This window comes from Podarcis cretensis (genome assembly GCF_951804945.1).
Source record: "Podarcis cretensis genome assembly, chromosome: 5".
Taxonomy (NCBI): domain Eukaryota; kingdom Metazoa; phylum Chordata; class Lepidosauria; order Squamata; family Lacertidae; genus Podarcis; species Podarcis cretensis.
Window position 1 is genome coordinate 59,956,251 of NC_137174.1, and position 22,697 is coordinate 59,978,947.

At 42.9% G+C, this 22,697-nt stretch overlaps 1 protein-coding gene across 1 annotated transcript in view; it reads right to left on the minus strand.

The window, feature by feature from the left end:
* HPSE2 (heparanase 2 (inactive)) overlaps positions 1-22,697 on the minus strand; it is a 115,401-nt gene that overhangs the window by 76,442 nt on the left and 16,262 nt on the right. The window contains exon 3 of the mRNA XM_079977210.1: positions 20,583-20,744. Within this exon, the coding sequence (XP_079833336.1) occupies positions 20,583-20,744 (162 nt within the window). The remainder of the gene's footprint in view (positions 1-20,582; positions 20,745-22,697) is intronic.

Genomic DNA, 22,697 nt, shown 5'->3' on the forward strand with positions numbered 1-22,697 from the left:
AGAAGAAACACTCCACACTACAGTGCTCAGAGCCACAATCTTTTTTCCAGAAAGACAAGGAGGAAGGAAAGGAGGAAAATGAAATTCAGTAAGTTGGTCTGTGCAGAGATACAAGATCTGTAAATATATGGAGTCCCAGCTAGTTCTGGCTTTTAACGTACAAGCTCCTCTTCTTTTCTTTTCTTTTCTTTTCTTTTCTTTTCTTTTCTTTTCTTTTCTTTTCTTTTCTTTTCTTTCTCTACCCCCCCCCTTCATTGAGATGTTTGGAAATATAGCCTAAACACAGTGTAGCAGCTCTTGTATTCTTTTTAGGCGTAAATAAATCACTGCTAACTATTGAATTGGGAATTATTATCCTTCCCTAGCCACACACTTATGGAAATGACAGGCCAAGGTTTGGCTTTCTGGGTTTTTTTTATTCTTTTTCAATAAAAGGTTAAATGTTCTTAGTAGTTAAGAGAAGATTTATGTTTTACCGTGTTCGCCCTTCCGTTATTAATTGTTACCACGGGGCCTTTGGAGTAGGTGAGCCAACCACATACACATGGCCCTATATAATTATACAAGCCACAAAACTATCATAAGTCCAAGAGATAAGTGGTGCATATATCTGGAATGCAACATGTGTGTGTGCGTGTCTGTGAGAGCATGCAGGGATAGGACATACAACACCGGACATTGGAAGAATCCATACTGAATGAAACTCTGTTCATAGTCTTTGCCAAATTGTTTGGCACCATGACAGAGCATACTCCAACTTTGTGTAGACTCCAAGACAAACAAGACCCTTCAGGAAAGACAGATACTGCAATTTTGCTCCCAGTCCAATTTTGCACATGCCTCTTTCTTTATGCAAAAACAGCCAAAACAAAATTCATGCTCTTGATATTAATTGGATGTCTGAAATAGTTTTTTTAACCAAGAGTAAGATTTCAAACAGACAGATATTTATGCATAACATTTTTTTGCTATTATGGTAGCCTAATGTTTTCTACACAACATTATACAACTGTCTGTTGAGAAGGAAGATACTGGGAACTAGCGCTATTTTTCTAGAAAAAGTGGTGCTGGAGCTCACCATGAACTTCTCCCTTGTTCTCTTAGAATGGCAAGGGTGCCCACCTGAAAAAAAGCCCTGCTGGGAACTGCAAGGCTGCTACATTAATTGTGAACTGCCCTGTTGATTACTGCTAAGCTGGTGTTAAATTTAACATGCAACTTACCAGCCACATCTGCCTTAAGATTCACAAGGCACCTCTTTAAAGTGGGCTGTAGTTACTAACTATGGGAGCTAAAGTTAGCATAGTTGTAGATTTCATTTGACCCTGGACATCATCTAGTCTTATGTCCTACTTTGCTATTCCCCATGGTACAAGTTCTAATATGTGTATACAGATAAACCTATTTTCCATAAGATTTGGGGAAATGAAGTGGGAATGCTATAAGTGCACATATCTGCCAGATGAATGTGGCTACCCAACATGTGCTAAGCTGTGCTAAGCTGCCCCCCCCCCTCTTTTTTTGCAGTGAAACCCACCTGCAAAATTATGGTTGTGACAAAGCACCAAAATTCCATTTGGCTCAATTTAGCATGTAGGCATGTTTGCTCAGGTCAAAATATGAACAGGAAACAGCAGTTGGCGGTCACACAACTAGCTCAGCATGAACTCATTAACAAATTACAGTGCCACAGGAATGCAGAATTTGGTGTTGGAAATCACTTTATTTTGATTGCTTTTTAAATGAAATTTTCTAATCGCTATTGATGTAAAGACAGGTTTGTATATTTGGGGGCAATGCCAAAAGAGACAGTCTTGAAGTCGATAGAATCCCCCCAGTTTTCTCTGGAAACATTATGGGAGTCACTGGTTTTCTATCCAGGTATCTTCTGAAATTTTGCCCTCCATGCTCTCTCACCCATCCTTCCTGAATCCATTTGAAATTCCAAATGCTACAGTTCCAGAAAGAAACTTATTAGAATCTGGTGGGTTTCTTTGGCTCCTCAGTTTCTGATGACATAGTATGTCATGTCATGGATATACTAAGGTTATCATCACACTGTGTCACTACAGAAAGTATCTGCACAGGCAGCAAAGCTTTCAGATCTGTGATGCAACCAGCTTTACGCAGTAGCTAGGATCAAAGCTTCCAGATGTGCTGGTAAGATTGTGTTCTGTCTTCTTTCTTCAGAAAGATAGTTTTTGGATGCCTCATAAAAAAGTTACAGATTAATTTGGTCCCAGCTTTATGTTGGGTGGTTAATGAAGAACTATGGCATTGAGAATAATGGCCAAATCATGCAAAAAATATCATAGAAGCAGGAGTACCAACACTAGGGGCCCTGAGACACTGCACTGGAGAAAAAAGGAATCACAATTTTCTGTACCTGGGGTGATAAAATATCACACCTATGTGAAAGCAAAATACTCCTGAAAGGTTAACGGTTGCAGGAGGACAGTTACAGGATGACATTTACTGGGCAAGTTTAGAAATGAACTCGTAAGAGAATGGAAACAGAGGGTTCTGATGGACACTCATATAAATAGATCTGTTCATTAATTTTAGCTGTTGCCTAAGTATCTCATCTTGTACGCACCAGCCTATATGGTTTACAGAGAAGCAATGCAGAAAGGGTCAAGGCCTTTGGCGTACAATAAAGCAGAAGCAAGAAAGTTAGAGCTGGTGTTAACTTGGAGGCATTTTCCAGTCAAAAGAAGATACTTCTCCCCACAATCAGACTTAAGACTTCTGGGTTTGAGATTTGTTGGTTTTACAAATTACACCGAGAATGCATTTTAGTCTGAGATCTGTCAGTTGTGAGCTTTGGAATGAAGGGTCTGAATGTGGTGGCTGCCTCTTTAGCTCAATGGCTGTATTGATCAAGCCCACCCAGATCTCACTTAAGCATGTAAACACCAGGGCTTGGCACATAGTCTTACAACCATGAAGGTGGCCACTGGTCCCTTGCCCAACAGGATTGCAGCATAAATTCAGAGGGAGCCTGCACAGGAACAAGCCTAGCAGGAGCAGGAGACAGCTGTTTCATTTCTGCTTCTCACAGAAGAAAATATTTCCATGAAGTGTAATGTTTGGAAAATGTCTAAGATCCTAGATCATGCTTTCTTCAAATTCTATGGTCTTAGTGCTGCTGCTGTCTATATTGAGAGAGAGAGAGAGAGAGAGAGAGAGAGAGAGAGAGAGAGATCAGAAAAGAATAGGGAGGCATGAGCATGTGAGACATTTGGAATGCAGAAGAATTTATAAAACATTAATGCAGTAAGGAGAGCTAGATGAACAACATGGAAAGATAAAGGCATTCATGATCTGCCCAGGGCAGTGGAATCAATCCTGGGACACACATAGAATAATTAAACAAAGAGAGCAGAGGTTGCAGTGCAAAGTGCAGGTGCTTTTCTTTGACCTTGAATTTCACGAGAGTTTCATAGAGACCTGCACTAAGAACAGAGATAAATGTGCTTTCAATGTGCAAGGAAAGAAGTTAATCCTTTTCAGATAGGTGATAAGGGCATTAGTGTTGCATATCTGAGCAAATAGCAGGGGCAAGAAGAGTGCCCCGGACTTCCTGCAGAGTAGAGGTGACTCTAGCAATGGGACAATATTCTTCAGTGGGGTAGAGTTCAGCTAAGCAGGGAAGGCAGCTTTGCCTTAGCAGGAAAGATGCAGGGAAAAGAAACAAACACTTGAACAGGCAAAATTTCTCCTGATCAACATCCTTGCATCAACACCAATCTCCTCAAACTGTTTCCATAATTTACATGGAAAGTAAATGGTTAAGTCTACAAGGGGAGAGGGTTATTCTGGAGGAAGGAATATGGAAGCAGAAATGGATATCTTTGGAGTTGGGCCATTTTTGCCATATGCTGAAGGCTGCTTCATATGTTACAATTTCCTACACAGAGATTCATCTCCATGTAGCAAACCATGTATATATGTTGTAATGTATGAAGTGCTGGGGTTTTCGTGCTGAGAATATGTTGATGCTCATGTTTATAGAGGCAGTTCAATTCATGTATTCATAGTATAGGGAAATATACTGCTCTCCATACTTAAGGGGGGGGGCGTTTCCTACACCGAGATTTCATCAAAGGGAGACTAGGGACAACTCAAAATCTCTCCATTTACTCCAAACTTTTCTATGACCTCATAAAAAATGACTGAGCTTTGTAGGTCTGAACAATAAAAGACAGAATAAGCCTCCGAAAAACTTACAATTCATGAGAACAATTTGTCAGATGAACAAGTTGTAGAATTTCTGGCCCTACATATTTGTTTTTGGGGAAAGCACAGGCTGTATTTGGGGTGCTTTGGTTTGAGGGCACCTTGACTTAGGTCAGGACTTGGACTTAGTGGCATAACATACATCTTCCCAATTCTCTTGTGCATTTAACTCCAACTCCAACTGCTAGGCTTTGGAAATGAAGCAGGGGTGGAGAAGAGTCCTAACAGATAGAGAAATTACAAACCCCACAGCCCTCGCTACTGATGGATCTCACATTTCTGGACAAAGCCACTGTGTGGTTATCATCACTAGCTTTCTTGTAAGTGCCTCCCCTCAAAAAAAATGGTGACACTGTGCTGAGGCTTTTAGAGTCACAGTGAGCCCACAGTCAGGATTGGCCCAAGATATTATGTGGCCTGAGGTAAATTACAAGATTGGACCCCCTCCCAATTTCATGTACAGAGTATGACTAGACTGGCAGTTGAATCTTACTTCAACCCTGGTGATGGGATAGCATGCTCCACCACACCTGAGGCACTAGAACAGATTTGGGGAGGCAGGAGAGGCCATGTAACCACAGAGGGGAATGGCTGGGGCTTGGAACAACCAGGAGCTGCTACTGCTGCCCCTGAGCATCTGCCACCCAAGGCAGTTGCCTCACTCTGCTTAAAGGTAGGGCTGTCCCGGTTCACCCAAAGGACTGTCTTTTCTGCAGCCTTGCATCCAGGGGCCTGTAAGAGGCCCTGCTCCTTTTCTAAGAACAGTGTGTGCTTGGGCGAACTGAGAAGGGAAATGAAATGTACATTTCCTCTCTGAGACTAGGAAGGGCCAGCTAGTGGGCAGAGCATTCATGCTGCATGAAACCTGCCCTAGACTGGGATTAGCATCTGTGTTGATAAAAGTAATATATGAAGCAGCCCTGGGAGAAGATTCCATTGCTGGGAAACCACCAGATGTAGTGTAGCGAACTTGCTGCCAGTCAAGTATTTGGCTGTGTACCAAAGCTGGACAATGCGGGCTGTGTGGTCCCCAGATAGGCAACAGCCATAAAATTAAAAGAAAAAAAAATCTGAGAGGCCAAGGAGAAGGGAAAAGAATGTAGGCTGGGGAACTGCCTGAGGCCAAAGACACAGCAGAATAGGCAAACTCCTTACATGGATGGCAACAGTTCCGGATACAAGGTCAACTTGGAGAACCTTTGGTACAGGTTTGAGTTTACAGATTATCTTTTAGTCCAACCACAGATGGGATCAGAGAAACTCCCTAGAAGCTGTGTTTCCAGGACTGTGGGGGCCTATACCAACAGGAAGGGGGTAGAAATCTCCCAACATGTGCAAAAGGCCCACTGTCAAGCCTGCCTTGGAAAAGGAGAGGTGATATGACAGAAACATTTGAGAAGATGCACAGCCAAACTCCCCTTGCTCCCACACTAGGCTGTAGGGGTGAATTAAACACACAGGCCCCAGGCCAAGCCAGGGCCTTGCACCATACGGTTCCTATCTGGCCATGTCACACACTATTAAACCCAGATCAGAAACAGGATCTGGGAGAATGGAACATACTGAGCCTAGGACATCACAAGCTTCTTCTCCTATAAATAGGAACCATTTTCCAGTAGAGAGCAACTCTCACATTTTTTTTGGCAGTGAATTGGCCAATAAAAGCAGATGAAGATTATCCTATTACCATCATTTTAAATACAGAGCAGTTAACTCCACTGCAATAGAATTTAACCCCATTGCCTCCTGGACCCTGGACTCGGGTAGGGCTGGGAGAAAACCTCCCAGAAATCTGTATTCTCTGCAGACGACTTCAGCCTTATCCAACACTTTCACAATGTTTCACAACACGATGGCATGAGCAAAACAATGTCCAGCTTGCTCCAGAATTGCAACGTAAGCTTGTTGACACTTATGAGTTACTGGGAAAAATTAACAAAAACACGTGCAACTTGTAAATGAGGGGGAAAACATGAAGAGCAGCTTCCAAACAGGTGCAGCTGATTATCCCAGGCAAATGTGCCTGTAAAAGGAGGGGGGAGAACATTTTCTTCACAAATTTTAAGAGCACTACAGACTTCCAGATAATAGGAAATCCCTGAAGCTTTCAAAAAGTGTTTTCTCATACAGTGTACCTGGTGTGACAGCTGCTTCTTTGCAGCTATGGGGGAGTTGTGGTTTTCCATTTGTGAAAATTCAAGTGAAATCTATCATTTTTTGGAAAGCTACTACTAGGTCCCGGGGTTCTCAAATATCTTTACAGGTTGAACACTTGGAAAGAATTCAAGGCTCCAATCAGTGCTGGAATATGGGGAAGTGTTTAACTCTAAGAAACAGTATATAAAATAAGCTGTTCCTCTGCTTGATGATTATTTCAGGATTGACTAATGACTTGTCCTGGTGCCAGACACCTTCAAGATGGCTCAGGAGGCTCGTTTTCTAAAGTTTGTGTCCATGGCATTCCATCAAATGGAGACTCTTTTCTCTGCAATACTTCTAGGGCTGGGAATTCAGAGTTGGGACAAACATAAATGAACTGTTGGACACCAAGACCAAACACTCCTAGATGTGATCATGCAATTAAATCATCGAGCAATTCCATCTACAATGGCTGACAATTGGAGAAAGAAGCTCTTAAAAGGAAGTAAAATGTGCTCATGATGTCAGCTGCAGCCTTTCCTCAGCAATCCTTGAATGCAAGCCAGGTTGCAGTTAGGTTGGAGAGGGGGGGGGGGGTTCACCCCACAACTCGATCTTTGTTAGTTAAGGTGTCAGAACACTGAAGGCCACAATATTTAATCTAACCCCTACACAGCCAAATCTTTCCTTTCTTTCTCCCACCCTGCCCCCCAGCAGAGCAAGCAAGTTCACCAACAGAGGTAAAAAGTGAGGCAAGCAGCCATGCATGTATACTTAGGGATCAAGATTACCCAGCCTTCCTATTAGCACAGTGGCTCTTAAGAGCATTTTGACGTGTGCTACAGCCTTATGGGCCGCTGTACTCAGCAGATGGTCTTGGGCTATTTAAATATTTGGAATATCTTAGAGTATCTGGAGACAACAGATAAAGGCAGATCATGCTTCAGTTGGCAAAGGAAGAGATTTCTTAATCCAGAAGAGCTTTGCTATGAAGACTTGAGCCTCCTTGGATAATTCAGATAACTCTCATCAACTGATAATTTCTGATAGGAACAGGTAGACAGCTATAAAATAGAAGCCACTGAATATACATTGATATTCTGTTTACTAGGATTCAAGAGCAAGTGTACTCAAGTCTCTACAGTTTCTATGACTGTCAAGAGGAAAGCAGATAGATTTGTTCAAGTCCTGGGCAGCATGCATCTGCAAGGGTGGATTTAGGGCTGTGTGAGCAGTGCACATGCACTGGGCCCTTAGCCAAAGGGGTACTGTCTCCAAGCTCGATAAGCAAGGGTCCTGGAGTGCTCCTTCATCTTTTCCAAAACCTAGTTAGCGCTTTCCCAGATCTGAGAAGGAAGTGGGAGGGCTCCAGGACTCTGCCAGAGCCCTCATGCCTCCTTCCCAAAGCTGTCTGCCGCCCTACCTGCCTTTGGGAAGGCAGCACAAAGCTGCAGGGGTGCCAAATCAAGGGTGACAGGTTGGTGAACTTCAACTTTTTTGGGAAGACACTTCCTTGTAGTATATTCCAACAATACATTCCAAGGCGAGTTGCAGAAACTCAGTCTGGTCTGGCATATTACTGCCATAAAAGGTGGGTCAGATATGGGTCTTTTTGTGCTTCATTGATCGCCCCAATTGCTTTTACTTCTCTCCAACTTTTCATTTTCCACTTATCTCCATATACATAAAGCAGAGTAAGGCCTGGTATTGGAAGCTGCCTTCCCTTGGCAACTGGTTATGATCCTGCAGGAAAGCGCTGATAGGGTTCTTTCATTACCTATATCTTATGGAGGGAGGAGGCAGTATTCTTTCTAGGAGGTGCTAAAATATGGCCTGGACAGAATCTAGACCTGGGTGGAGTCTAAAGAATGACTGAAGGCAATTTGTTGATTTCCTTGTCAGTAAAAAAAAAAAAGCACACCAACTACCAAACATCTGGAAAGGGTGAGTTCTTGTTCCAACCCACATGTGAATTTTGTTTTAAAACAGACTTAGAAAGGTCTCTTGCTTCTGCCTTTGCTATTTAAGGCCAAAGAACTTTGACACTTGTTTTGAATAACAAAGAATATGCAGACTGAGCATCTGTACTACTTAGCCCTTTAGACACAATAAGAACAGTTCACCCAGCGGAAAAACTATTTTCCTCCTTCCACTCCCCAAATTATCAGGCAAGCAGATATAGCACAAAATGCAGCCAAATTTGGATTCATGGTATTAGGGCTCAAATCAGAAAGAGGTGAATCTGAAAAAACATAGAATTTCCACAAGGATTTACATCCTTCCGATCGGAAAAACTGTGGAAGCTCAATAGTTTTCTGGATACCTACGCGGCCACTCTCTGCTCATTAAGCTAATCGCTCTCTCTCACATACACCCTCATTCTTTTTAAACCCAGTGCCTCATTGTCACACTGAAACACAGTGGAACACTGCCTGAAGAGTCCACCATTAAATAAACTATTGATGTTCTTCTAGAATTCTCCCAGGGCTCTCGCATCATTGCTGCTTTTGAGGCATCTAATCAGCTGTTTCCTCACTGAATGTTCAGAGATCCAGCAGCCCTTCAAGGAGAAGGAAGAGGCCTGGACCACCCAGCCTCTCAAACTAGCCATGGAGGCAGCTTGTACAGTTCCCTTGTTAGGAAAAGTTTTGGACTCAACGTGATTCTTTGCATATCCTAATGAAAACATTTTACTCTGCTCCCCCACCCGCCATTTGTTTCTTCCAAATTATCCAGTGGGCTGGCTCAGATGTATCAGCTCTCTTTTTCACACATGCACAAACAGCGACATTGTCATAGGAGACAAGTGAAGACTGAATCTAAGGGCTAAAAACCAGATGTTTCCCCATCTTCCTGTGCAGAGCCATATTTTATCTATGGCTCTTCCCTGAATTTATAGCCAATGAAGAGATGTTACTACATTAGCTCATGGAGGGGGTGGATGATAAAACAAGAGAGGAAGAGCCAGACAAGGCCCGGAGAAGCTATCCAGAGCGCTGCAATCGGAGAAGCGTGACGAATGGGCAGTGTGGCTGCCGCGGGCTCCAGCAGAAAGGCAGATTGGCTGGCTAGGAGTGATTGGCCACAGCTGGAGGCAGCGTTTTACACACACACAGCCCATCTGGAGCTCCTTAAAGGAGCTTCCCCAGGTGATCCGGTTTAGGGAGTGCCCAGCAGAAGGAAGAAAAGGGGTAACTGAGCATCTCAGACGGATCCATCCCCCGTGCCCCCTAATTACTTAATGGAGGATTGTTGGAATCTGCTTTAACTTCTCCCTTCAAAGCTGCTCCTCTTGCTTCCTTGCCAATGGGTTTGCATTTCACTCCGAAAAGGAGTCTCCCCACCCGTTCTATTTCTTCTGGGTAATTCAATAGCTGCAGTTCCTGGTGTGATGACCCAGCTGTGCTGGAAGGAGCAAAGGTGACCTACCTCTCAAGCCCATTTCTCCCTAAATGTTACTCAACTACTCTTCTGTCCAGTGTGAATTGCCAGTCACAGCCTGTAGTTCATTGGTAGGAAAAAGCATTTCATGCAGCGCTAAAATATCATGAAAGCAGTGGTGGTAGCATCCAGAATTCATGCAAATGTTACTTACAAGATCACAACCATATATATATTATTATTAATTTGTCCCTACCATAGAGACCAATCAGAAGTTGAGTATGCCAAATACCAACCACAGCTCTAGTCTATAAAAAGTCATATTGATCTGTCCCAATTAGTGTGACCTACTTAAGCTTCCATAATTGCAAAGCCCCTGTGCTCCTCAGCACATTATTGAAACAATAATGACACAAATAGGTGCACATGCAATAGGAAGTTAGACCATCAGGACTATGAGTCTTGTCCTGGCTAAAAGATGAATTTCTAAAAAATGTCAAGGCTATAATTACATATGGTTGTCTATTTTTTTGAAATTCACTGTGCAACCAGAGCTTCTGGATCACAACCCCCTGCAAATCCTATGCCATCTTGAGTTCATCAGAGAAGAAAGGGGTGGGGGAACATAAATAAAATAAAATGGGCTGTAGCCCTTAGCAGCCACTAAGTCAGGGTCTCATTTGGAACTGGCCAAAACAGGAGAGCAAGAGGAGCTGTAGACAAGGAATGGCTAGACAGATGGGGAAGTGGTTTGGAGTCAAGCAAAGCACTGGAGTCAGACTGTATTCCTAGCAGCAGGTAGCGCCCCCACCAGTTATAGTAACCCCTGTGGCCACTTGAATGATAATCCAGATGCAAACTCACCCACTGTTCCTTCTTCCTTTGCTTTTCCTTCTAAACTGTGCAGGAATCCCGACAATGAAGAATTGATCTGTCATCAGAAACATGTCCCTCAAGACCCGGATGAAAGAATGAGCAATGACCCCATCAGCACCATGACCACAGCATTCCTTCCCACTCTCCTTCCTCACAGGAACTCCAGCAGCTTACATATACCATTGCACAGAGCTGTTGTATAGCAGTTAACTATCTCACCCCTTGAACAAAATCCTACCTTAAAATTGGCTAAGAGAGCTCTGTGGGTGATAGCCCTTTGAGGGTAAAGTTTTAACTACAAGGTTTTTCAGACATGCTGTCTAGGAAATATGGTCTACTGATCTCAGTGGGGTTTATTCTGAGTGAGCATTCCTACTAGGGCTAAGCAAAAAGGGAAGTATTCTGAGTACCTGCCCAACAGATCTGGCACATCTTGTATTTCCTGGAGGTTCTGCAAATCTTGAGCATTTTCATAATGCAAAATAAAACCATTTCATAATCACTAATATGGGGGTGTTGTGTTGTTGAGCAGAATCAGGATGGGGTATGCAAAGATGCCTTCAGCCATTGCAAATACCATGAAGAAATTAGAGCTGGCATATGCCTAGATCCAGACTCCCACGACCAGCAGAGAAGGCAGAGTTTTGTTTTATTTGTTTGTTTATTTACAAGTACAACCCACTTTACTAACATGAGTCAATCAGGGCTGCTTACGTAAAGACAATAATTAAAACATGTGATCATACCCTTTGTTTTTCAGCTCAAGGAACATGAGGGTAGTGGTGGTTAAATCATTTTCTGCCTAAAACAAACACTTTAAAATGCAAATATAAGTAGCCTACATGAAAAGGAAAAAAACTTCAAGAAAAATACATTCCAAGTACAGTGGTACCTCAGGTTACATACGCTTCAGGTTACAGACTCCGCTAACCCAGAAATAGTACCTCAGGTTAAGAACTTTGCTTCAGGATGAGAACAGAAATTGTGCTCTGGCGGTGTGGCAGCAGCGGGAGGCCCCATTAGCTAAAGTGGTGCTTCAGGTTAAGAACAGTTTCAGGTTAAGAACAGACCTCCAGAATGAATTAAGTACTTAACCCGAGGTACCACTGTATATCAGTAAATTGATTCAGTTTAAATTGAGATAGTAACATAATTATCATAAAGGTAAAGGTAAAGGGACCCCTGACCATTAGGTCCAGTCGTGGTCGACTCTGGGGTTGCGGCGCTCATCTCGCTTTATTGGCCGAGGGAGCCGCCGTACAGCTTCCAGGTCATGTGGCCAGCAGGACTAAGCTGCTTCTGGCAAACCAGAGCAGCACATGGAAACGCCGTTTACCTTCCTGCCAGAGCAGTACCTATTTATCTACTTGCACCCTGACGTGCTTTTGAACTGCTAGGTTGGCAGGAGATAATTATCATAGCTGGAGTGTAATCCAGAATCTCTTATACATTTGGGCTACTTGTTTTCATCTAAGAAAACTCTTTTGGAATCTGGACCCAGCAGCTCTGTTGGAAAGGAATACTTTATTCAGACAGGCAAATGATGATAAATGTCTTAAAGACAAATGTCAAAGGAAAAGGACAGGTGACAGTGGTACCAGTTATATAATGCTTAAAGAAGGTTCAAATAAGGTTCCATGCATAATCTCAATGACACTTTTAATGGCCCTGTAAGGTTGGCCAGAATTTTTATCTGAGACCAAAAGATAGATCTTTCTACGCCAGAATTCTTGGCCATTGGAATCTGGATGTCCTACCTGTATAGTTTAATAAAAGTTGCCTGCAATAGAGTTCTTCTTCATATTTTAAAAAACAACAACATTTTATATACCACCTTCCATTAAAAAAGTCCAAGGCAGATCATGACAATATAAAATACAATTCACCCACACCACTATGAACTCTGCAGGATCCAATAGCAGATAGAGGGGCTTTGGCAGTTGTTCCTGAAATGCCCTGCTATGACATCAGTAAATATAAGCCAATGATAAGAGAGGTAAAGAGATGGGAAGCAAAGGGACCAGAGACAAAGGAAGAGAATACATACGCACACCAGTCAGCGGAAAAGGAGGGAGAACCCGTGGAGGTTTCAAAATATGCTTGAACATTCTTTTTTCAGTGTTGTTCCTGTGAGGCACTATACCTGTGACTTGTTCACATGAAATTGATGAAGACAACAACCATGACCTGTGAACATGTTGGTTCTGCGTCATTCCAATATAAGAGGGAAATTGATAGATGGAGTGTTTAGCCATTTTTAACTGAACAAAATGATTTATTTATTTTTTGTTTAGATATGTCCAGTACTATGCACAGTGTAATAAACAAAAGCTATCACTCTTATCACTTTGTACATTCAGCTAATGATTTGCATCAGTGAATGAGCCATTCCAGACTAATAACTGCAAAGAGGATATTATTGCCCGATTGTCAACTCAAACACAATACTTTTCAATGTTGACTGGTCACACATCCCCCGGCGTCACTGAGCATTAATGATAAAGTGATATATGTACATGTGTAAGTCACATCTAAGTGGATGTATCGCTATCAAAGATTGATTAGAGAAAGGAATATACTGGGGCAGGTTTTAGATACATGCTGCCAATCATTAGCTTCTTCAAATTGGAGCAGACAGAATATTTTACAGTGTATAAGATGTACAGTGGTACCTCGGGTTAAGTACTTAATTCGTTCCAGAGGTCTGTACTTAACCTTAAACTGTTCTTAACCTGAAGCACCACTTTAGTTAATGGGGCCTCCTGCTGCTGCCGTGCTGCTGGAGCACGATTTCTGTTCTCATCCTGAAGCAAAGTTCTTAACCTGAAGCACTATTTCTGGGTTAGCGGAGTCTGTGACCTGAAGCGTATGTAACCTGAAGCGTATGTAACCCGAGGTACCACTGTATACATATAAGTCAATCTGATGTCAGGACAGAATCTCCGTATACCCTCTAACCCAGGGGATGTTCCCTGATACATAAGAAATTAGGAATGTGAATATCTCACTGGCTATTATTTCTATTCATCTTAGCCCATTTTAAAGTTAGATGGCTGAAGGTGCCTTTTTAAAATAAGTGAAGTGCTTCTACAGAGATTGCACAGTGCTTTACTGAACACTGGAAAAAATTAGGCCACTGCTATGCCTGTCACAAAGCTCAGCTATCCAGTCTGTCCTGCTCCCTAACAATGTGCCAGTTCAGCTAATTGAAGTCAAATAACTTTCTAAAGGAAGTTGGAAGGCACTAATTAAAATCTGGTCTCTTGTGAATGGAAGCTTTGGCAAAACTGGATTTATTTCCATTTGACATTTCAATATTATTTTCCCCTTCAGCAGAGCTAGGCATGGTTGGCATGTGCAACTATGCTGATGTTTGCAAGACATTTGGTGAAAGTATACTTACATAAGCAGGGGCAAGCTCTCTGTCTGTTAGTCAACGTGACTATGTTTACAGACAGTGGCACCAGAGTCTGCTGCAGTAAATGAAGATACAGTCATACCTCATGTTACAGCTGCTTCAGGTTACATCTTTTCAGGTTGCGGACTGTGGGAAACCCGGAAGTACCAGAACGGGTTACTTCCATGCGCAGAAGCGCCAAATCACACCGGCACTTCAGGATGCGAACGCTTTGGGTTTCAGACGTGCCTCCATCACGGATTACGTCTGCAACCTGAGGTTCCACTGTAGAACAGGAATAACGTCCTTTGTGTTGGCTCCCCATCCATCCTCTTCCCAGTATGAACCATGGAAAAGCAGCACTTAAGAGCCGGGCCACACGGCATGCATGGAGGATAATTCCATATAAAAGCTTTTTCTCACAGGGAAAGCCGTAAGACTATGAGATATTTGCAGTGACAGCAAGTGTTACGTAGTAATAGAAAGATCTCGGTTGGTTCCTTCAGTTTCTCATTTTTTCAGTCTTAAATTCAGTTCTCCACATTTCTGCAGCAATTTGAACATTTTCTCTTAGAAAACCCACCTGAGAATGCTTCAGCACTTTTGTGCAAATTTCTCCTAGCGAACACATTTTTGTACACAATTTTGACTAATTTATGCAAGCAACTTCTCACAATACAATGCATTTTGGTATATTATTTTCACTTATATATTCATTTTCATGGACATTTTTGCCTAATATATGCATTTCTGTAAGCAATACTTAGTTGGTTAGTTGGAGACCTGCATCACAGCATTCAGTCAAGCACAATTTTTCAAGGATGGCTATGTTTTGATAAATCTGGCTTTAAATGCACACTGAATTCTTCTCCCATGCTTAGTGTTAGGCAAGGGCTTTGCAGAGTACATGGCCATCCTGAGGCCTGACAGGTCAGCCGTGTTTCACTCACCACAGCAGGCACTCCTAGTTGCAGGATGTTGGGGTGGTAGCAGCAGCAGCAGCAGCAGCACATCTGGCTGCCATTAATGAGCCTGCAGTCAGGTCATGTCCTTTCTGGCAGTAAATTCCTCCTCGGGGCAGCCCCAACAGAAGCCCTGCAGGGTCTCCTAGGCTCTTGCCTTCAAGACGAGCAGAGAAATGCTCATTTTGCCCTTCTCAAGGAAGTGATTAGTTAAATCAGCATGAGGCTTCCAATCCAGGCACAGAGCCGGATGTCTGCACACATGGGGCCAAGAGTCACGTGCTGGGGGAGTGTTTCATATCCACAGTCTAGGCCCCAAGAAGTAATTTGTCCCTTCAAGCATGATAAATGCTGGGGCCACAAAACAATTCTGAGCTGCTTATTCATATGCTTTTGCTGACTAATCCATTAATTGATTAAATCTAAATAATAGGCATGTCACTTCTTCGACATAGTGATGTATGTTGACATAACTCATAGTATAAAAAGCAAATGTTACCATCCTTTGTTAGAACAGGCACCTTTCATATTTTCTTGTACATTCCCTATTATGGTAACATACCAGAAATAAAATAGCCTAAAAAATGAACAAAACTTAACCAAAACTGGCACAAGATTCCCCACCACCAATTAATTCACAATTAATCAGTAACTAATCTACAGATGAAACTTTGCAGTCCCAATTAATATAGTTCTGGAAGTGATTGCAACACCCCCTATGGAAAGCAAAAGTAGGGTCAATGCTAATCTTTCCACAGCCAGCCACAGAAAGGATGTACATTTTAGCACAACCTCTGACTGTTGCATGCCTCCTTTGCCTCACACACCAAGGGCAGGTGGCCCCCAGAAGTTTCTCTATGAAAGGAATGTGGCCCTCAGGCTGAAAAAGCTTCCACACCCTTGTAGAAGGAAATTTCCCTGCCCTGTGGTGCTACGTTGAGTCATATTTCATTGTTCCATATTTCATTGTTCCACCTGCTCTTCCTCACCCTTGGTCACAACTGTAGGGTAAGCACACATGGTTCTGCCATTGGTGGCGGCAAGTCTCATACTCAATTTACAGTATTTGATAAACTTGAAATATGTTACTAGTGCACTTGAAAATTTGTTTGAAGTGGGGGATATAAGCACTGAAAATAAATATAAGTGTGAACGGGGGGGGGGGGGGTGGGGGAGAAAAAGGAAAAAAACCCCACAGCTTCTACCAATCAAAGAGACCAATGGCCTCTGCCAGGTCCCAGCTGAGGTGATGTTTTCATCCCAGAATGGCTTTCTCAGACACTCACAAGCAAAACTGGCTCTGCTGCATTCCAAATAGGACACTGTCCAAACAGCCAGGTTTCAGAAATTGGCAGAGGACCAGCACTGGGACACCTAACTTGGGAGAGAAGTGAGGGCCAATTCACATGGCCCACAATCATTCCTAGGCCTGTGGCAGGTTCAAAACACATTACACTGGGCCACACAGCAAGATGAGAATCTAAATTACTCTATTTCATGGCCATATCATTCTCGCTGTTGGTGTATGATAAGGAAAATGGAGTGTGGGAAAAGCAGTCTGTCATATGCTGAAAGGTGTTCAAGCCATAGGGCTAGAACAGTCACATAAAGGCTGCACACTGAAGGCTGATTTTCTGTCAGAAACTGATCCAAAGCCTTTAGCATAGGTACGAACACAGCCATTTCACAGATATCTACCTCTTATCTTTGCTCTTCTGTTTAGCCATATGGCAAGGCAGGGTAGTGGGAAAGGATAACAAAACACATTTTAACTACCGTAGCTTGTTATTTTCCCTGGAATAGCAGGAAGATGCCATTTGTGCAAGAGGTTGAGCTTCATTCTCAGAGGCAGCTGTGTAGTCTACGTTCATCTGGTGGCAAAACAAGGCTTGATAAAGAAAGTGGTGATCCCGTGAATGACCTGAGGCTCCTCCAGGCATCCTTTTTATTGTGCATTCATGATTATTTGTGATCATGATGCTATTGGGGTGGCCACACGTGGCCCCACTTTCAATACTGTTTGCACCTGCGAATGTTTTGGAGAGGTGATACCGCTTCGCTCCTGGTCAGTGGCTATCCTGTAATTTCCTGCCAAAACCCTGTAACTTTTTATACCACTTTTGTTGCACTATAGTCGCTCTGGGCAGCAATAATGTGGTAGCACTGAGGGGAAATCACAGAACATACTAAAGCAGAATAAACCCACCAATAAGGCAATATTTTTGTGTGAAGAACACACCATGCTGGAGGGGCCCCTTGGACAGTTTACTCCCTACACCTCACTCCACCCCAGAAAACCCCTGCCTGATGCATTTTTCTCCTGCAAGTATTTGTCCTCTGATCCTGAAGGAGCAGGTGCAATTGCCCCCTCAGCCCGTCATCTCATCCCATCCCATACACACAACCAAAATGATAGAATCCATCATAGGAAAGAGAAATATTTACATGGCTCTGTCTAGTTATATGTAAATATTATGTTCTACCCACTAAGAACACAGAGCTAAGTTACATTTATGAAATGAGAGATTAAACCTCCTAACAATTATCAGGCTACATCGATTTCACCCAAGGAGGCTGCGCGCAGCCCTGCCACTTGAAAGACGTTTTGCCTCACAGAGGCACCTGGAGCCGAAATCTTCTATCCTCCCAACATAAACACACTTTAAAAGGCCAAGAGACTGCAATAACCGGCTGCCCCCTCGGGCGCTAGGTCCCAGGCAAAAATGCAAGCAATGCCCTAGGCCTCTTTGAAACTGCCGTGCAGACTAGCACAAGAGGGGAAGACCCTCCCTTCTGGGGGAAGTTTGTTTACTGGAGAGTAAGCAAGTTGTCAGGGGAGATTCCAAGAGCTCAAGTGGGAATAAACAGCTGAGGGGATTATGTTACACAAAATGATAAATGGCTTGAAGGGATCCTGCCCAAACATCATGCAGGCACAAGTCTGGGGATCTGTCACAGCTAGGTGTCTTCTCAAGAGACTGGGAAAGCCTCCAGCCCTGGATGCCTCCTGTTTTCTCCCCACAAAGCGTGGGGCGCTGTCATGTTCAAAAGGCTGACATAGATGTTCATGTCACACAAACTCAGCACCCATCCAAAAACCTTGGGAACTAGGGATTTTTTTAAAACCTGGGCCTCGTTTCTGGTGAAAACCTGGGCACTTCTTGGTGGGGCTTTCCGCTGCCACCCACTGGCCAGAGGTGGGAGAACTAGATCCTTCTCTCCTGTCCTCCCACTAGCCAGGCAGGACATTTACGAGTGCCCCGCAGCTCTCCCCACTACCTCACAGCCTGTCAGTCATTCCAGGACCCATTTCATGGATAATTCAAACAACACCCGTAATAGAAACAGCCACTCGGCTCCATCTGGACCATTATCTCTTTTATATTTGCTCTTTAATATTTACTGGGTTCACACAAAGTGCATGTGCTGCTTTGGTTTCAAGGACACCAAATTTAGTAATTGCTGCATCCCTTCTACTAAAGCAAGTGAGGGCAGGGAGAGGGGAAGAAGCTTGAAATCCTTGCACGGCTATTTTGAGGAGTGCTAAAGAGCTACAAAAAGACTTGTGTTGCTTGTTAGGGCAGAGGCCCAGGGTGAAAGTCGTCAGACAATTTCTGCTAGGCCTGCTAATGCTCCTCTCAACCAAGTGCATCTTAGAGGAAGGCAGGAGTAGCTGTTGCCTCTTGAAGAACAGCATCCCAGGGCTACATCTCTCATAAAAACTGCAGCCCCCCATCAGATTATTATTTTTTTCAAATAAAGGGGAGCTTACTTCACAGGTGGCCAAATGCTGTCTGAAGGCTGGTTGCACCCAGCAACGTAGCTAGCTACTGGCACCTAGAGATGGGCAAAACTGTCAATTTTGGTCTCTTGTTTTTCCAGTCTCACGTTCACCTCTTGGCATTTACATATCAGCTTACAGTTTTAAAAAAAATGTTCTCACAAAAAAAAGGATCAACATGTTAATGTGAACTTCTCATATGCACAGTTTTGTGTGTAATTTTGCATAACAGACATATTTTTGCAACCAGTTTTCTCTAACATATAAAAATACAGCATATTAGAGAAAATTGGTTGCAAAACTATGTCTGTTACACAAAAGTACACACAAAACTGTGCATATGAGAAGCTCACATTTTCACTGACATCCATTTCTAGACATACCTCCCCCTAATGTGCATATTTTAATACACACCATATGAATGGAGAACTTCATTGCAAAATTTGGCAAAGCGAAAATTCCAATGGACAGTTGGTTCATAAGTTCAAATATTATTTAGGGAAGTACAAATTAGGTAACTTCTCATTAAGATTTCTCTCCCATCCCTACTAGTAACTTGATCATATTTTAATCAATGTGTGTGCGGTAAAAAGCTTGCCTTTAGTTTTTTGTTCATACGGAGAATGTGTTAGTTTGTTCTCTGAATGATATGTCTCTCTTTGGCTTTGAATGTGGAAAGGTCAAATCCGAGTCAAATACCTTTCTGGTCCCCAGATCACTACCTGAAGAATAGAGTGGCCCTTCCAGAGAAGATGACTGTCCCTGGTTTATGCCTAGGATGTGTAATAAGAGATATTTAAATTGAGGCACTCCAGTCCCAGCAGAAACCTAAGATGAGTCAGGAATATGACATATAAAGAGGTGCTGCCAGATTAACAATGATATATCTTCCTACTCACTACCAAGTCCAATTCAGTTTGTTGGTGCCAACCTTTAAAACCCTAAATGGTTTGGGACCCAAATACCTGAAGGCAAGCCTCTCCTTGGTGGTTCCCCATTTGTGGAGTGTCCTCCCATTACATACCCAACTAGCACAGACATTGATATCATTTCTGCACCATATTAAAACTTACCTGTTCACTCAGGAATTTTAAATGTTTGTAAGGGAATGGTTGTTTTAGCCTATACTGCCCTTTCATAGTTGCCCCATGTGTATGTATTTTTTATGGGCATGTCTATTGTTTACGTATAAATTCAGTTGTTTAATGTCATACCCTGCTGCCCTGGTATCAGTTTCTGATAAAGGGTAGGCTATATACACATATTTTTAAATAAATACTCATGGAACAGCTATTTTTCACTTCATTTTAAAGGGCATGTGCTAATCATTTTTCTTGTTGTTCTGGCTGCATCAAAACACTGCTCAAAGCCACAGATCACCTCTTGCTGCTTAAATCAAATCCAGGAGTCTGTCTGTGTCCCAAGAAGCTGTTAAGCAACCCAACCCATTATTGCTGTTACATGAGACCATCAAACAAAAGAATGAACACACTGTGGGTTTTCCTAGTATTTATTCCCCTTCTCTGACTTCTGTCTTATTGGGCACAGATTTTGGTTTATGTGTAACACGGTCAGATTGTCGCTTTTTCTTGCATTCTGAAACTGGCAACATCCAAGTTGCCAGCAAAGTGAGGAGACACACTCTAGATTACATTTTAATTTGTGTAACATTTCCTGCCGACTGTAGCTGCCATGGCTCAGGAGCCACCTGCTTTCTCTTCTCACCATGAAACAAGCAGCAATTTGTCCTACCAGAGTCTCAGCAATGAGGGCAGATCCTTGGCTCATGATGGCCTTGCAACCTTACCTGTTAGCGTGAGATTGGTGTAAGTGTTGGAAAACTGCTCCTTGAGGAGAACCAGGTGCATCTGAGCTGCCTTTTCCCTCTGTAGCTCCAACATGATGTCTGGGTGCTGGGCAATCTTGCAGCCTTTCTGTTTATCCAAGGCAATATCACTGCGAATGATGTCTGTGGTATAAAAGAACAAAAGGCTCAACAAAAAACTCACAGCTTTCAGTCCTTAGCAAAAGTCTCTACTCTTTATGTTGAAACCAGACAAACTCGCCTGATGGGCAATGCATTCCCACCTGCCCCTTGCAGGTCTGTGCTTCCTTCCAGTCAATCTTCCTCAGCATCTCATGACTGTGTCAGCTTCAGACCCCTGACGGCCAGCATTTTCATTCACCATTCATGCCTTCTTTCTAATGAGAAGTTTTGCTTGGACCAAGCTTGCACAAGTTCTGAGTCACCAAGCCAAACACAGCAGCACATGGCCATTGACAACCTCATGTTTTTGCACCATGGCAGAACCTCACAACATCAGTCATACCAACAGGGGCTTAGTCATGTACACATCTCCCAGTGGGATTCATGCTATAGCCAACCAACAGCGTTTTGCTGCCGCCGCTGCTGCTGCTGCTGCTAAACAAAAACCAGAGTAATGTAAGAGTTATGTAAGAGTATAAATGGCTAGAAATCTGACATTTTAAAATACAGAAACTGGTGGGAGAGTATTTCAATTGCCCTGAGATATTTTGATGAAGGGCAGTGTGTGTGTGTGTGTGTGTGTGTGTGTGTGTGTGTGTAAGAGAGAGAGATTTGCCAAGGCACTTCAGATACAACTGAAGAATAAGGCTGCCTGCAGCATAAAACTACTGAGAGTTTATTAGCGAATTTGGGCTCAGATGAGATGGGGCATTTAGGTGTTCCATCGGCATAATAATGAAAAGCATGTTAACATGAGATGTACTGTTATAAATGGGTCACTTTGTTGTTAGCATGTATACATTTGACTCTGCCTAGAAATGTAAAAGACCTATTGATACCTTTTGCATTTTGGTTCTGGTATTAAAATATTTCCCCCTCTATTCAGGTCTGTGTGTGTCTCTGTGTGTGTATCTACCAAGTGAGGAAGTGGGCCTTAGTACCTGAAAGCTTAGGCCATGATAATTTCTTAGGCTGCAGAGTGCCACAGGATTCTGTTGGTTCTGCTGCAGCAGACTAATATGGCTACCTGTCTTGATAACTGGGAAATAGAACAGGATGACCCTTGCAGGACATCACAGAAAAGGTATCAGTGAATAGATGAGCAGCTTCCCATCAGCATTCCAGAGACCTTGCAGGACTAAGTGGAATCACTCAAGAGTGGTCTCACAACTTCCCATTAGGTTATATAGTCATCATGTCACAAACACTTCATGATCAATACTTGTAAAAGACCACAAATTAATGGAATAAAAGAGTGCCTGTCAAGCTGCAAGAATTTATGACCAAATGCCAATCAGTGCTGTCTCAGTCCCATGCTCAGAACAATAGTCACAGACTGGAGGCTATCTGAAGGCAAGGTTTCTATGCGCAGCTAAGGTTTTGTCAACAGCCATATTTTTACATTCTTCCCGGAATAATTAACAGTCGCTGATGAACCTCTCAATGCTACCAGCTAGCCTGCTCAGGAAGAGAATTTAATGGCAGGCAGGGGGCTACCCACCACCAGTAAGTGAGTGAGAGGACGTCCTCCCTGCAGTGATAGATGGCGATTTAAAAACATTCCCTTATTTGGTGCACCATGGTCAGCCCTTTCTTAAAAATTGATAATTTTTGGGCATGCCTTCATAAGGTGACATCAGGCTGCTGAAATAGAGGTGGCCCTGAAACAGCTGTACAAACTTGATTGACTCTGCAGATTAAAATTATGTTTTATGCCAGCCCTCATTCTGCATGCATGAACCCAAAACCAGCACGCTTCCCATTATGCATGAAGGACACCACTTTTACACACACACTCCTTATTCATCTGCTCATGAAGTTAAGAGAAGAGAGGGAACAAAAATCATGTGGTCTAGCTGCTAGGCAACTAGCTGAGATATTTTTCTCCCTTCCTCCTTGCCTCACCCAGTATCATTTAATCCTTTAAGTTTCATG